The 17,212-nt window shown below is 42.1% G+C and overlaps 1 protein-coding gene across 12 annotated transcripts in view; it reads right to left on the reverse strand.

Moving 5' to 3' along the window:
- The window catches only part of THADA (THADA armadillo repeat containing), a 315,416-nt gene that overhangs the window by 234,656 nt on the left and 63,548 nt on the right, over window positions 1-17,212 (reverse strand). For all 12 annotated transcript variants that reach the window (XM_038394629.2, XM_043511866.1, XM_038394628.2 and 9 more), the window contains exons 24-26: window positions 14,367-14,480; window positions 7,635-7,757; window positions 5,357-5,448 (exon numbers count right to left, since the gene is read on the reverse strand). In XM_038394629.2, the coding sequence (XP_038250557.1) occupies window positions 5,357-5,448; window positions 7,635-7,757; window positions 14,367-14,480 (329 nt within the window). The remainder of the gene's footprint in view (window positions 1-5,356; window positions 5,449-7,634; window positions 7,758-14,366; window positions 14,481-17,212) is intronic.

A 17,212-nucleotide genomic window follows, 5' to 3' on the forward strand; every position in this document is an offset into this window, starting at 1 on the left:
TTTAGCCTTTTGTTTGTTTTCTCAGAAAATAGAGTCTCACCCTCAAAAGGCAGGTCCTGTATCAAAGGGGAGACCCGATCCCTGGAGCCATGAGCCCCTTCTCATGACTACACCCGTGGTCATGACTCTAGTAGCAGTGTCTGCTGAATCAAGTGCTGCTTGCAGAGATGCCCTGGAGAACAACCTCCCCTGCTCGACCAAAGCCAAGAACTCGGCCCTGCAGTCTGAGGGGAGCAACTCCGTAAACTTAGCCATCGCCGAGCACATATTGTAGGCGTACCTGCTGACAATAGCCTGTTGGTTGGAGATGCCGAGTTGTAGTCCCCCCCATGGAATAGATCTTCCACCCGAATAGGTCAAGCTTTTTCACATCCCTATTCTTGGGGGAAGGGCCTTGGAAATCCTGCCTCTCTCTCTGATTTGCAGTGTTCACCACCAGAGAGTCAGGTTGTGGGTGGGTATATAAATGTTCATAGCCCTTGGAGGGCACAAAGTACCACCGTTTATTGCACTTGGTGGTAGGCAGAAGGGAGGCTGAGGTCTGCCACAGGGTCCTGGTCATATCCATGATGGTTTTAATTAGTGGCAAGGCAATACGGGAAGGACCCGAAGGGGCCAGGATGTCTACCATAGGGTCTGCATCATCCGTAACTTCTTCTGTGTTAATGCCCAGACTGTGTGTGACCTGGTACAGCAACTACTGCAACACCTTGGAGTCTTCCGGGGCAATGGTAGCGCCTGCGAGCACCTCATCTGGGGAAGATAAGGAGGAGACCACTAAGGGAGGTGGTTGTTCCCTTCCATCTCCGCCAGAAGGATCACGCGAGTCGGTGGGGAAAGTGATGGGCTGGTCCGGTCTTGGTACCAAGAAGAGTGCCAGCACAGGTGTCGACGTCGCCCCCCACGTCGGTGCTAGAGGCGCTGTTATGTGGTGTGTTTGCAGGCAGTGGTGATGACGCCATCAGTGCCGGTGCTGTAGCAGAAGCCGGTGCCGTAGCCGGTGCTGAGGGCACTGTCAGCATCGTGACCTGAGTCACAGGCATCTTTGGTGCTGAAGGCATTGCCAAGAGGCGCACCACCATTGATGTCGATGTCGGCAATGTTGACACAGATGCCAACATCAATGCCGCAGGTAGCTGCTCAGCCGCTGGACGTGGTGGGACAAAGGTAGTGGACATGACTGAAGCGGCACCCAAGTGAGAGCCTTGGCTTGGACCCTGGGCTTGGTTGAAAGCCGATGGAGTCCAGAAGGGCCACTGAGCTGGGTTCTGCCACTGAGGGGCCGACTGCCACAGTGGGGACCTCCTATGGTGCCTGGAGGATGACCTTCTGCTCCTCCTATAGTCGGACCTGTATGAATCCGATACCGACTCGGAAGCCTCGGAATAGGAGGACCAACGCGGCGCTGCATCTCTTGATGTGGAGCATCAGGAGTCCGGGAACCAATTTCACTCCCTGGATGGAGGCACCGGAATCTGTGGTTGCCGAAGTGACAGGGAGCGGTACAACACTATAGCCAGCTTTCCCTTAGACTACACAGGACGGGATGGAGCCTGCGGTGCCTGGGGGACGAGAACAAAGATGCGAGTCTGAGCAGGTCCTGCGCTGCCCCAAACACTTCAGGAGTGGATGGAAGCAGTAAGTTCTCAGAGGGGTTCAGTGAACGCGATTGGCCTGGACTTGACTGTCTCCCCTGGGCAAGAGTCGACGTGGTCACTCCTTGCATCTCAAAGCTGAGGCCCGATTGTGGTGCCACTGATGGCTGGTCTCTGGGTCTAGGTATTGGGGATCGACCCCTTTTGAACCTCTTCTTCTTCACTAACGACTGGGACCAGTGCCGAAGGCTGGAGTGTCCTCGGGACGCTCCATGACAGTGCCGAGGCTCCTTGGGAGAGTCTTTCTTCGGCACCCAGTCCCTCCAAGAGGGCACCGACACACTCCGCATCGAAGACAATGTGCTGGTGGTACAGTCCCCGGCACTGGGATCTGACTGTGGTCAAAGAGCTGCCTCCATGAGGAGGATTTTAAGCCGCTGCTCTCTCTCTTTCAGGGTTCTTGGTTGGAATTCCTGACATATTTTACAGCGGTCTTTTGGGTGACCTTCACCTAGACACCACAACCAAGAGGTGTGGGGGTCACTCTTTGGATGCATTTCACGCAGTCCTAGCAGGTCTTGAAACCTGGGGATCACAGCATGCCTTGGGGGCAGCAAGGAGTGGGGAGGGGGGAAAAACCCCGCAACAGAACTTACGACTAATTAACTAGGTAACAAACTATACTAACTGACTAAACAAGAAGAATACAATGAGAGTCGAGCTGCTAAGCCACTTACCGGAGCAAGAGCCAGGGAAGTTCCAGCTACTGTCACTGGAGGTAAAATGGAACAGAGGGGGTGGCGGGTCGGCAGGGCACTATATTGGGAGTCAGGAAGGTGTGACTCCAGGGGGTGCCCAGGCTGACCCTACGGCTGCTGCTAAGGGAAAAATCTTCCAGCTACTGTGCACATTCGCATGCACATAAAATTGAAATCGACATGAATAAGCACTCGAAGAAGAAACAATAAAACTGACTACACTCGAAGTCCTATCTAATGCACAAAGTAAACAATCCAAAAAGACAGAAAAAAATATTTTCTATTCTAATCTTTCAGTTATAGTAATCACTGGGTGTTACTTTAACAGTGAACAAAGAAGTTTCAGAGAGAAGTACAATTTAAGTTGACAACCTCCATTTAACATATATATTTTAAAAACCCTACATTAAAAGAACACTGAGGTTGTAGTGTCAAGCACTCAAAAGTAGGGAAATGACAGAATTAAGGTTGCCTGTGTAAACTACCTCCAACAGATACAGACATGCAACTTCATGAAAGCTGCACTCTGTTGCAAAACCTGAACAGACCTCAGACCCTCTTGTAACAGATCAGAACATCTATCACATATTGATTCCATACATCTGGGGAGCTAGGCTGCCTTAATATTGCTGAGGTCTCAGTTAAGGTTTTGCATTAGAATATGAGTATGAAGAAGCTGAGGTACATATTGCCTTTTGGTATCAGTCAGATGAGGAAGTGAAAACTTTATGGAGCATTAAAGCGTCATCGATAGCATTGTAGGCAATGTGAAAAAGGCTAGAAATGCAGGAGACTTTTCCCTTAACTTGTTACTTCCATGCTTTTCAGGTGTTGCATAGATAGGGTCTATACTGATGTAGTCTTAGCTATCACTAAATAAAGTTTTTTATATTTATTTCCTAGTCTTTTAAACAGGGTTTGTACCTCAATGGATAGGTTCACACTGTTAGGCAGGGGAGAAGGGGAAAATGACAAACTGAATATGAAACACCTATATTTTGGTGTGCCCTATAATTTACAAATACGAAATAAGTATGTGTGGCAGGATGTTCTCTTTGTGTGAATTAAATAAACCACTTGTTTTTATAAAGAAAATCTGTCCACATCTTTCCTAAAAAGTGTGGTGCCCAGAATGAGTATTCCAGCTGAGGCTTCATTAGTGCAGAGCAGAACAGGACAATTGCCTCCCATGTCTTACATACAAATCAGAACATTAGCCTTTTTTGCAACTGCATCACATTGTTGACTCATATTCAATTTGTGATGCACTATAACTCCCAAATTCTTTTCAGTAGTACTACCACGTAATCTGTTATTCCCTATTTTATAATAGTGAATTTGATTTTTCCTTGATAGGTGAAAATTTGCACTTGTCTTTATTTAATTTCATCTTGTTGAATTCAGACAAATTCTCCAATTTTTCAAGGTCCTTTGAATTCTAATCCTGTCCTCCAAAGTGCTTGCAACCTCTCCCTGCTTCATGTCACCTGCAAATTTTATAAGCATACTGTCCACTCTACTATCCAAGTCATTAATAGAAGTATTGAATAGTACCAGAGCCAGGACTGACCCCTACAGGATCCCACTAGATGCATCCTCCCAGTTTGATAGCACATCACTGATAACTACTGTAGAACAGTCTTTCAACCAAATGTGCACCCACCTTATAGTAATTTCATTTAGACAGTAGTTCCCTAGTTTGTTTATGAGAATATCCTGTAAGACTTGTCAAAAGCCTAACTAAAAATCTAGATCTCTCACACCTACTGCTTCCCTCCCCAAATCATTAGGCCAATAACCATGTTTCCATTTTCTGAAACAAAAAGTTCTCCCCAATACACTCCAAGAACTTACGGAAAATTCTGGGTTTGGCTGTATTACTTTTGCAACAGCTGTCTGGGTATTTAAAGTCCCCCATTACTACCAGATTTTGTGTCTTGGATATTGCTGTTATTTGTTCTAGAAATGCCTCATCCACCTCCTCTTCTTGATTTGGTGGTCGATAGTAGACCTCCAACAATGAAATCACCCCTCCCTTTTTAATCCCTTTTATATTTACCCAGAGACTTTCAACTGGTCTGTATCTCTCCTCTTTTCAGACATCAGAACAAGCATATCTATAGTTTATACCTCCTCGTCTTTTATTCTGCCTGTACTTCTTGAACAAACTATATCCCTCATACCTAAATTCCAATCACGAGACCTACTCCATAAAGTCTCTGTGATACCAATTAAGTCACATTCGGCAAAGGTGAGATTTGAACACATGATCTCCTCTTTCCCAGCTGTATTTCAAAGTTGCCTCTCCTTTCACCCTCCAACATTAATACAATCATAGTAACTAATTTGGGGGTATGGTACTGCTCTAATTTTTGGGTAGTAATTATGATGTTTCATCTATTTGTCATGGAATTCCTGCAATTACAGAGTAGTAAGAAGTGTCAACAACAGCAATACATCTGTCTGCAATCAGTAAATATTTCAGAACTCCCTATGAGCCACCACTAGAGCCAGAACATCCAATGTTAATTATATTATACACAAAAATAAAATTGTTTGCTAAGACCAGCAAGATGAGTCGCTGTATAGTAAAAATAGCAGACATTTCAAAAATGAATACATTGCAATTCCCTGGGAGTCCTGATGCTCTGAAAATCATGGACCTGTTACTCAACTTCTGGAGGATCATTTTGGGGTCTGATCCCAAGATGTGCTGACCACTGTAATTCCCATTGAAGTTTTTGGGAGCTGTAGATGCTCAGCATCTTTCAGGATCAGGCCCTTTGTGTAAAATTACACTTTAAATTTAAATTAATGTTTACTGTGTTACAGGAGATATTTTTGACTCAAGAGCTTAATCTTGGCAACACAGTTTAAACGAATTGAGATGTTTTCATAACATTATTCTTCATATAACTCCATAAAAGCATGCAACATTTTCAAATTATTCTTTTGCTGAGGCAATGCTTTGCAAAAGTAAAGTTAGCATCAGATGGAGCTTACCTATTTTTTTTGGAATTTTCATCCTTCCCTCTTTTAACTCCAAAAATTCTTGTAATCAGGGTACTAAACAGAAGAGTGGAGGAATTTCTCACCTAATGTATAAAGAAACGTGGAATAGATATTAAGCAGCTTTCAAACCGCACTGTAAACTGGATTTCAAATTTAGTTGTAATTTAATTTAGATTTTTTTAAAACAGCAACAGAACATTTTACATGCCAGACCAGACAAACAGACCTTAATCTAGCATCCTTCTTAAAGGCACAGGAAGGTGTAAGTACTTCGCTATACAATCCTTAACATCTGAGTAGAGCAGACAAATAGTTTAATGAATTTCAGTGCCCTAAAATAGTTTAATGGAGGAGATTGTGTGGCTTAATGGTTAAAAGATCAGGGTTCGGAAGCAAGCAATCTGGTATCCATCCCTGACTGCCACAAACTTCCTGTGTAACCTTGAGTAAATCACTAACCTTTGCCCCGTTTCCCTATCTTTAAAACAAGGAAAAGAGCATTTACCAGTGGCTCCAACTTCTTTAGCCCAGGGACCATCTCACAAACAGCTCCCGGAAGTATGAACTCTCACTCCACAACATGCTTATGAATGTTATCCAAAATGGGTTCTTCCCCACTGCTATTCTTCAGTTTTGCTAGTGCCACTGTAAGGGCCTAGACTATAGTGTTTTGTTTTTTTCTGGAATGAATTTTCAATGGTTGGCACCAGACAAAGGATACATGCTAACACAGCAGGCAATTGGAGAGTCTAAAGTAGGCAAATTCTCATTTCTTTGTCCTTACACAGGAATTTTCTCTTCAGCACTTGCCGGGTTCTTCTGCCTTCCCCTCTGCAGGTCAATGCCTGCGCCCTGTTTTAGGAGCCATATGCTTAGCCTCACAAGTTCTGCCTTTTCCCAGCCCTCCCTGAAAAAGAGGTCATCATCTGCCTCATGGAGCAGGTAGGGATCAATAGCCATATAAAACTATATTCCACTCTGCAATGATTACAGCTATGGAAGCATAGAAATGATGGCACTGCAGACTCAGGAGTTTCAACTTACATCTGAATTTTCTGATTTTTTTTACATTTTTCTACTTTCTCCCATTTAGTTTCCCCAACATATACTTATATCTAAATTTTAACAGACCGCTTTGTTATGCAGTGCAACAAGTATAAAAACATTTACCATGGTATTTACAATGCACCATGGTATCTAAACAAAGAACAATTATATGTTAGCCAAAAACTGTGTGTATGTTTTCTATAATAACTAATTTAAGAGTTTCTCAGATAATTATTACCAACACACTAAGGTACCCTTTCTCAGTCACATTATCTAAAAAGGAATATTGACTCTATTTATCATGGGATTAAGAAAGTGGATCTTGGGAGTGGATCTCTGCATGTCTAAGGATGGTGAGTACCTTCCCACTGCAAAGTGCAACATTGATGGTACCTAACAATAATAGTACCAGAGTTGATGGCCAGGAGTCAGAGGAAGCAATAGTGGATCTCAGGGAACCGAAGACCAGTGAAACACTCAGCAGAAACCAAATCAAATTCAACTAGCACATAACAGTTCAATGAAAATCACAGCTTCATAAATCACAAAACACTGAGACCCACAGTCCAGAGCTCATCTCCCTTACCTGCAAAGAACATCATAAATTCATCATCAATCAATCAGATGAAAGTACTAGTAATAAAGTGAGGCTTTCCGAATGATCAGTCTGGGAACTACTACAAAGTTCAGACATATCCTTGGGCTATATTAAGGGCAAGGAACAAACGTAAGCCCAGGTTTCCAGTAGTCTAAAGCATTTATTTTTAGCCATGGCAGGTCATGAGATATTGGACCTTAAAAATAACATACTGATAACCATCTTGCACTGAGACCCAATCCAATGATTAGAAAAAAAAGTTAGTTGAGTCTTACTAACATGACCACTGATTCACTATCAGCCAATCAGATTTTTTTTTAATTTGTAAGATAATTTACTTTTATCACTCTTGACATTAGAAAGAAGTACATTCTGCATTACATCAAACCAACACAAAAAATACATTGATATAACAATACTGAGACCCACACTGCAGCTTTCCTGTGATTTGTCTCCAGTATTGTGCCATGATAGCTCACATTCTGTAATACATATGAACATTCAGTTCACAAAAATTCCATCAGCTGTGGCATAATTATTGACAAACAAACATACAAATGCTTTGATAAGCACCATCACCACATGCTTCTCCAATCTAATACAACATATTAAGGATTAACTTACTGCCCAGACAGGGGATGTAAAACCTAGAATTGCTGCTTGTATTCCATCTGCTATGTAAGGTATGATGTTTTCACCAAAGCGAGTATCCCTAAACAAGGCCCTCAGGATATTGAGAGAATGAACCTGGGGGAAAAAATCATTATTTGTTTTGTAATATATGCTACTTTATTGGAAAAGTCCTCAAATTACATACTTTAACCATAGCCATGGAGATGAACAAATACATGCATTTACTCATTTATGCCACTTAATTTCCACTTTAAATTCCATTCAACATATCACTATTAACAATCAAAGCAATACAAAGGCACTATGCAAAGTGCTTTGAAAAGCAGTCATAGTAAAAAAAAAAAATGAAGAAATGATTCACTTTTCTAGCTACTACCACATTTATGAAACATGGAGATTCCTGGATGAAAGAAACTAAAGGATATAAATGTATTTATATTTTTAACAGCAGCAAACATATGACGAAATGAGTGTCAAATTCTTTAATACAGCTAGTAAAGTTGTAATGCTTAGCAATCTATCCTGGACAAATAATGCTGAACCTTCTGTATTACAAGTAAAATCAAGCCATAAAAGTTGCACTTTTTCTCCTCATAAGGAGACAAATTTTCAAAATTTCTCAGGATTATCTGAATCTTGGGAGTAAAGTCAATTTGATCATCCTTTTCTGAGCTTCAGGTACATGATGGTGAAATTTGTCAACCAAGAAGGGAAAAAAAACAGATACTTTTTGATTCAGGCCTGGTCTACACTACAAAGTTAGGCACCTTATGTCGACTTAATTGTGCATGTGTCTACACTCAAATTTGTCTCCCACAGATGTAAGCGCCTCGTTATGCCAACTTAGTAACACCATCTCCCCAAGCAGTGTAGAGTCAGAGTTGATGTACTTTGTACTGCAGTGCAAATGCAGATGCTGAGGTACTTATGTTAACCCTAACTGTCCTCCAGCAACTGTCCCACAATGCCCCAGACTGACCACTCTGGTCAGGCATTCTGAACTACTGCCAAGAGGTCAGAGAGAGTGGAAGCCTCCCCCCGCCTCCACATCCCTTCAAAGCCTCAAGAATTTTTTAAATTCATTTTCCTGATTGCCTGGCATGGCAAGCACACATAGCAGCTCTCCATTATTGTGTATAACTGCCCAGCTGACCATGTCAGCTACATGCTCCAGACACACTCCTGCTTGGTGCAGACAGGAGATATTGGATCTCCTGGCCTGTGGGAAGAAGCGCTCATCTCCAAAGCAGCCAGAGAAACGTCAACATCTACAGATTGCTCATGGGACGCAGGAGAAGGGATTTGACAGGGACCAGCACCAATGCTTCATGAAAGCCAAGGAGCTGTGGCAGACATACCAGAAGGGTGCAGGGAAGCCAACAATCAATCCAGTGCCAAGCTGCAGACCTGCCACTTTTACAAAAAGCTACATGCCATACTCAGCAAAGACACCACCACCACCCACAGCATCATGTATACCTCTGAGGAGGCCGAGTCACAGACCCCTGCCATGTACAGCAAAGAGGAGTATGGGGGACAGGTGACCAAGGGGCTCGAGCTGCACAGTGAGCCTGTTTTTGACTCCACTGCAGTCCACCCGGTCCCACCAGTCGAGCACAGGCGAGTCCAATGAGGGGAAGGAACCTTGAGTAAGTGTGCAGATACATTTTCACTTACAGAGATGGCGCTCCCAGAGTAGCAAGACACATCTTTTGGTTTTTCATTAATTTAATTTACTCATGCTAGAAGAGGTAGTGGTACAACCAAGGGTAGTAGAGTTGCTATCTGCTTTTCATTCGCCTAGAGAGTCAGGCAGGGGGAGCAATACTGAGCTTTTTTTTTAAATATATATATATATATAGATATATATACACACACAGGAATGTCCCTGGAATCCTCTTGAGAGATCTCAATGAAACTTTCATGGAGGTACTCTGCAATCCTCTGCCGAAGGTTTCTAGCGAGGGCTGCCCTATTTTTTCCTCCGTGGTAGAATGCTTTCCCACTCCACTCAGTGATAACTTTAGCAGGCACCATTCCAGTACATAAGCTAGCAGCATATGGGCCCAGGCAATTTAAGGACACCCAAAGCAGCTGTGCTCTCTCTCTGCCTTTGTTATACTCAGCAGTGAGATAAAAGCTAAAGTCACCAGCACCTGTGGAAAACGGTGCCAGTATTCACTGCCACTGTCCTATACTACTAGAATCATGCAACACCAACCCCCAGCAACCTATGCTCACCATGGCTGGCACTGTGACTGGCACCATGCACAAGCAATCCCAAGAAGAAGAGAGAATGCTGTTCTTAAAACTTTAGAGGAGCCAGGGGAATGAGTTCAGCACCTCAAGTTTTGCTTTCTGTGTGAATGTACTGACAATGGTACCTCTGTGCATTTTATTTTCAGCTGCTGCCATTGCAGCCTTCAGGGTCTCCCACTCCACACTCACAGAATGCCTGAGCCAGATGTGGAGAAAGAGCACTCGGGATGATACGTTCAATGAGATCCTGTAAACCAGTGCTGTATCAGACCATGAATATGGGGGCCTGGAGAAGGAACATTACAGATACCATGGAGAAGGAAAGAATGGAGAGAAGAAAGACCCACGAGTCCCAACAGGAAAAGGAGAAGGAGATCCACCAGGACATAATGGGGCTTCTCAGGCAGACTCTGCAGCAGCTCCCAGGCTCGCATTCCTTTGAAACCCACTGAGAACTCAACATTAGGACGTCCCTAAACCCTCACCCTCCTCACAACATTCCACCTGGCATCAGAGGTTGCTACACTACCCCTACCACTCCATCCTGGGAGACATTAAAAAAGTCACATAGAATAGAATCATAGAATATCAGGGTTGGAAGGGACCCCAGAAGGTCATCTAGTCCAACCCCCTGCTCAAAGCAGGACCAAGTCCCAGTTAAATCATCCTAGCCAGGGCTTTGTCAAGCCTGACCTTAAAAACCTCTAAGGAAGGAGATTCTACCACCTCCCTAGGTAACGCATTCCAGTGTTTCACCACCCTCTTAGTGAAAAAGTTTTTCCTAATATCCAATCTAAACCTCCCCCATTGCAACTTGAGACCATTACTCCTCGTTCTGTCATCTGCTACCATTGAGAACAGTCTAGAGCCATCCTCTTTGAAACCCCCTTTCAGGTAGTTGAAAGCAGCTATCAAATCCCCCCTCATTCTTCTCTTCTGCAGACTAAACAATCCCAGCTCCCTCAGCCTCTCCTCATAAGTCATGTGCTCTAGACCCCTAATCATTTTTGTTGCCCTTCGCTGTACTCTTTCCAATTTATCCACATCCTTCCTGTAGTGTGGGGCCCAAAACTGGACACAGTACTCCAGATGAGGCCTCACCAGTGTCGAATAGAGGGGAACGATCACGTCCCTCGATCTGCTCGCTATGCCCCTACTTATACATCCCAAAATGCCATTGGCCTTCTTGGCAACAAGGGCACACTGCTGACTCATATCCAGCTTCTCGTCCACTGTCACCCCTAGGTCCTTTTCCGCAGAACTGCTGCCGAGCCATTCGGTCCCTAGTCTGTAGCGGTGCATTGGATTCTTCCATCCTAAGTGCAGGACCCTGCACTTATCCTTATTGAACCTCATTAGATTTCTTTTGGCCCAATCCTCCAATTTGTCTAGGTCCTTCTGTATCCTATCCCTCCCCTCCAGCGTATCTACCACTCCTCCCAGTTTAGTATCATCCGCAAATTTGCTGAGAGTGCAATCCACACCATCCTCCAGATCATTTATGAAGATATTGAACAAAACATCTTCACATACACTGAGCTGTGAAAGCCACAGCTGGAGTATGTGTAGTTTAAATGGACATGAATGATCCTTCCCCTTCATAAGTTCTGTTCTGTTCTCTTAATTTATTATGTTTTTAAAGGTATTTGTTGTAAAACTGCATTTGGTTTTTCACTGATTTTTACAGAATAAAAGTCTATTTGGAAAATAATTCATATTTATTAGCTCACAGCACATGCTGCTGAGCACTCTGCAGCTCTGAAAGCAACCAATTACAGTGTCACACAACTCATTGAAAGAAAGAGGAGGACTTGTGGCACCTTAGACTAACAAATTTATTTAAGCATAAGCTTTCGTGAGCTACAGCTCACTTCATCAGATGCATTACACAACTCACAGAATCATTCACAAACAACATTAATAGGTGCACTGACCTATGTGTACAGCATTGACCACACAATTCCTACCAGACCACAAAAGAGCAGGGCCAGACAGACCACACTAAAACACTACCACATACTACTCTGGCTCACTGTGAAAATGGTTTTTCAAAGCCTCCCTGAATCATATAGCTCTGCATTGCACCCTTCTAATAGCCCTTTCATCTGTCTGTTCAAACTCAGCAGACAGCCTCCTCACCTCCGTCTTCCACCCTTGTGGAAATTTTGCGCCCTTTGCTTCACAGACGTTATGCAAGACACAGCAGGCAGCTATAACAATTGGGATATTTTTCTTATTAAGGTCCAACCTCATGAGTAAACAATGCCAGCATCCCTTCAAATGACCAAAACCACATTCAGCTGTTACACTGCACCTGCTGAGCAGCTTGTTGAGCTGTTCCTTGGTGCTGTTGAGATGGCTGGCGTACAGCTTCATGAACCAGGGGAGCAAGCAGTAGGCTGGGTAGCCCAGGATCACTATTGGCTTTCCAACATCCCCAATGCTAATCCTCCTGATGGGAGAGAAAGTTCTTGAAGATACAAGCATTATGCACCTTTGCTGACCAGCCCATACTGCTGTTAGTGAAGCATCCCCAGTGATCCACCAACGGTTGCATAACCATAGAAAAGTAGGCATTCTGTCAATGTACTCTGTGGCAAGGTGATTTGGTACTAAAATAGGGATATACGTGCTGTCTATCACTCCACCACAGTTCAGAAACCCCACTGCTGCAAATCCATCCACTATGTCCTGCACGTTGCTGCGAGTCACAGTCCTGCACAGCACGAGGTGATTAATGGCCATGCACACTTGCATCGCAACATCCCCTGTGGAAGACTTCAAATTGATTCCCAGCTGAACAGTAGCAATCTGGCATCGCAAGTTTCCACAGTGCAATCACTACTCGCTTCTTCGCTGTCAGTTCAACTCTCATTTTGGCATCACTGTGCTAGAGGGCTGGGGCACGCTCAGCACACAGGTCCAGGAATGTGACCTTGCGCATCCCAAAGTTCTGCAGTTACTTCTTATGATCCCATACTCACATAACGATGCAATCCCACCAGTCAGTGCTTGTTTCTCAGACCCAGAAGCAGTGCTCCACCATCTGCAGCTGTTCCATGAACGCCACCAAAATCCTTGAATTGGTTCTCACTATGTTCCTCAGTCCTCCAAGGAATGACCATGCCCCTTACGGCTCTGCAAATACCCCAGGACAGTGCACCCTGTGCTAGCAACACTCATGACAATAGTACAGAGGTATGCAGCCACCATGCGTCTCTCGGAGATGTTAGACAAAGAGGAAGGCCACGTGAGTTTGAGGGATTTTGAAAAAAAAAAGTGAGAAAATTATGGGATATAGATAATATTATGGGACAGAGACAGTTTCATACTGGGAAATTCACCCCATACACCCAGTCATCTCTGCCCGATTCATTTTGGCCTCATCATGCAATGCCAAAACGTCCCAAAAGCCAATGTGCTGAATGGTGGTAAGTTGCATGGTTGGATACCTACCTTGGTGCACTACTCTCTGCATTGATACAAGCACTCCTGATGAGTATGTACACCACCAACACAAGGAGCCAAGTATGCATGCATACAAGCAATGTACTAACCACGGCAGCTGTATGCCAAGTACCTTGAGTCAACATAAAATGTATAGTGTAGATGTGGCCTCAAAAATTAGACAAAAAACACACACAAAACACTCCACCTGGAACAGATGTTTATGAAAAAGTGACAATTTTAAGCTAAGATTAATACATGGGCTATCTCAACATACGTAGTATTTTCTTGTACTTCCCTACACATACTGGGCTAGATCTTCAGCTGATGGTAATCACTGAAGTTGACTTTGATGGAGCTATATAAATTTGCACAAGCTGACAAGCTGGCATAGTAACTAAATACTACAGACACTGAAGTTAGCTAACTACAAACCATGCTCAGCTATCAAGTTTTTAAAGTACTGCTACTTTAATGTTGAAACATAAAGATGTTAGACGTTAAATTGGACCAATTAGTTTTTAAGATTTACAAATAAAAGTTAATGATCACATATTTACATATGAAGAGTTGTTAAGTATGCATAATAGTCATTTTTCAGTGTGTGTTCTCATTACTGTTCCATACTATGTATTGAACACAAACTATTGTTTATTTACTCCAAATGGGAGTTTGCTTAATACTAAAATTTACTCATCATTTGTTCAGAAAAATTACAGGGCAATAATCTGATTATGCAAATTCTAATAAAATGGAATTGCATACTTTCACCACATGAAGGGGTCAATACAGAATGTTTAGTATTTTTGATCAGAACATGTCTCATTAATTTGCATGAAGAGTCCAATAACTCCACAACCTCTGAATGCTTCAAGAAACTAAACTTTAGCATGTTTGTGGATCAAAAAAAATGAATTACATCTACTTTTAAAAAACACATGACTTGTTTTAACTGGTTGACAAAGGACTGTTTTGGGAACTTTATTTCCTAACATCATTATGTGTTTTACTTCTCACCTGAGGGATTATGTTGAGTGATTCATTCACAGGTACAGCCAAAGATATTAACTCATTCATTGTCATTTTCAGTAAGTTTGTTTTACTCTTCTTCGGTTCCGAAGCCAACAAAGCCTAAGGGAGGGTAAAAAGTCGTGAGTAATTAGTTATTCCTAGTTATCTGCTAACAGTACTGCCCAGTTACCATCTTTCTCTCTTTCTCTCTCATACATATATAAGATATTACAGCAGAGTGTCCGATCACTCTTGAGCACCAGAGGGAAACTTGCACAATTGTATTCGGTTTTTTTTTTGTTTGAAAAAAATATATAGTTTTGATACGACATGGGCTGGCTGGAAAACAATACCATTCTGCAAAAACATTTACATTTTTGAAAACTGTTTCATTCTAATGAGAAATGAAAATGAGATCTTTTTGAAAATTTTCATTAAACATTTTTCAAAAGGTCTCATTTTCAATCACTCACCCTCACAAAACAAACAAACAAAAACAGAACCAAAAAAGTCAGAAAATTTATTGGTTAAGATTATAATAGCAACACTAAACACCAGGCCATACAGTCAGTCTCTCTGTCAGTATCTCCTGCTGGAGCTGTTCCACTTTGTATAAATAATTAAGTATTCATTGGCCAGAGACTTGCATAGGATGTAGGAGACCCACATTCAACTCACTGCTCTGAATAAGGTAGAGCAGAGACTTGAACCTCTGATCCCCACAATACTACATGAGTGCCCTATCCACCAAGCTATTAGTAATTCTTTGGTGGGGGTGTCCTGGTTGGTCAAACCTCTCAGTCTTAGTCTCCCTCCAATCCCCGGCTCCATCCCCCACGTCCCAATTTCCTGGATCTCGGAAACCGCCCCCAATGAATTTTCTGTCAAAGTGACATTTTTCAACAGAAAAAAGTTTGGTTAAAAATTTTCAACCAGCTCTGGATACAGCCATTTGAGTGTGTACTAAAGAATATTTCTTCAATTGTACTGAGGTGCATTTAAGCAAATGTGTGCATGCCATTAGTTTTGTTGATTCAAAGTGCTTACAATCACAGCAAGACTGTAAGAGAATGTGAATTCAGCAAGCCAGATAGTTGCATGAAGTATATGTAGCTTGTAAGCTCCAGCTAGACACACGCACACTCTGCCCCAGCTTGTAAATTTCATGCAAGAAATAAATTATGAATACATTAAAGCTGAGTCATTACTTTTTTCTTTTTAGATATGCTGAATATATTTCTCTTTGTACCATAACATTCACATTGTAAAACACAGCATGTGTAATGTAGATGAATTACACATCTTATATTATCTTAACTGTTGCATTTCTGCGATTTTGCATTTTAACAATATAACTTTTATCCGTAAGGCATTGTTAACAGTTGTATATGCATCCACTACTCTCACTTTGGATGTTCACCTAGTGTATTTTATCTATTCAAAATAATTATGAAGACTAAGAAGAATGCAGTTATTTCATACATAGATGAAAGGAGGAAACACTGTTAGTATAATTACTAGGGCTGTAGATTAATCGCAGTTAACTCACGATTAACTCAAAAAAGTAATAGCGATTAAAAAAATTAATCGCCATTAATCGCAGTTTTAATCGCACTGTTAAACAATAGAATACCAATTGAAATTTATTAAACATTTTAGATGTTTTTCTACATTTTCAAATATATTGATTTCAATTACAACACTGAATACAAAAAGTGTACAGTGCTCACTTTATATTTATTTTTTATTACAAATATTTTCATTGTAGAAAACAATATTTTTCAATTCAGCTAATACAAGTACTGTAGTGCATTATCTTTATCATGAAAGTTAAACTTACAAATATACATTTTTTGTTACATAACTGCACTCAAAAACAAAATCTAAAACTTCAGAGCCTACAAGTCCACTCAGTCCTACTTCTTGTGCAGCCAATCGCTAAGACAAACAAATTTGTTTAAATTTACGGGAGATAATGCTGCCTGCTTCTTATTTACAATGTCACCAGAAAGTGAGAATAGACGCTCGCATCGAACTTTTGTAGCAAGCACTGCAAGGTATTTACATGCCAGATATGCTAAACCTTTGTATGGCCCTTCATCCTTTGGCCACCATTCCAGGGGACATGCTTCCATGCTGATGACGCTCGTTAAAAAAAAAGTGTTAATTAAATTTGTGACTGAATTCCTTGGGGGAGAATTGTACGTCTCCTCCTCTGTGTTTTACTGCATCCTGCCATATATTTCATGTTATAGCAGTCTCGGCTGATGACCTTAAAACAAACCAACATCTGCCGGAACATTTCCACTGCAAATTTGACAAAACACAAAGAAGGTACCAATGTGAGATATCTAAAGATAGCTTCAGAACTACAACCAAGATTTAAGAATCTGAAGTGCCTTCCAAAATCTGAGAGGAACGGGATGTGGAGCATGCTTTCAGAAGACTTGAAAGAGCAACACTCTGATGCGGAAACTACAGAATCCAAACCATCAAAAAAGAAAATCAACCTTCTGCTGGTGACATCTCACTCAGATGATGAAAATGAAGATGCATCAGTGTACACTGCTTTGGATCGTCATCAAGCGGAACCCATCATCAGCATGGATGCATGTCCTCTGGAATGCTGGTTGAAGCATGAAGGGACATATGAACCTTTAGCACATCTGGCATGTAAATACCTTGAGATGCTGGCTACAACAGTGCCATGTGAATGCCTGTTCTCACTTTCAGGTGACATTGTAAACAAGAAGCGAGCAGCATTATCTCCTGCAAATGTAAGCAAACTTGTTTGAGCAACTGAAGAAGAAGTAGGACTGAGTGGACTTCTAGGCTCTGAAATTTTACATTGT

Source organism: Dermochelys coriacea, chromosome 3, assembly GCF_009764565.3.
Source record: "Dermochelys coriacea isolate rDerCor1 chromosome 3, rDerCor1.pri.v4, whole genome shotgun sequence".
NCBI classification, from domain to species: domain Eukaryota; kingdom Metazoa; phylum Chordata; order Testudines; family Dermochelyidae; genus Dermochelys; species Dermochelys coriacea.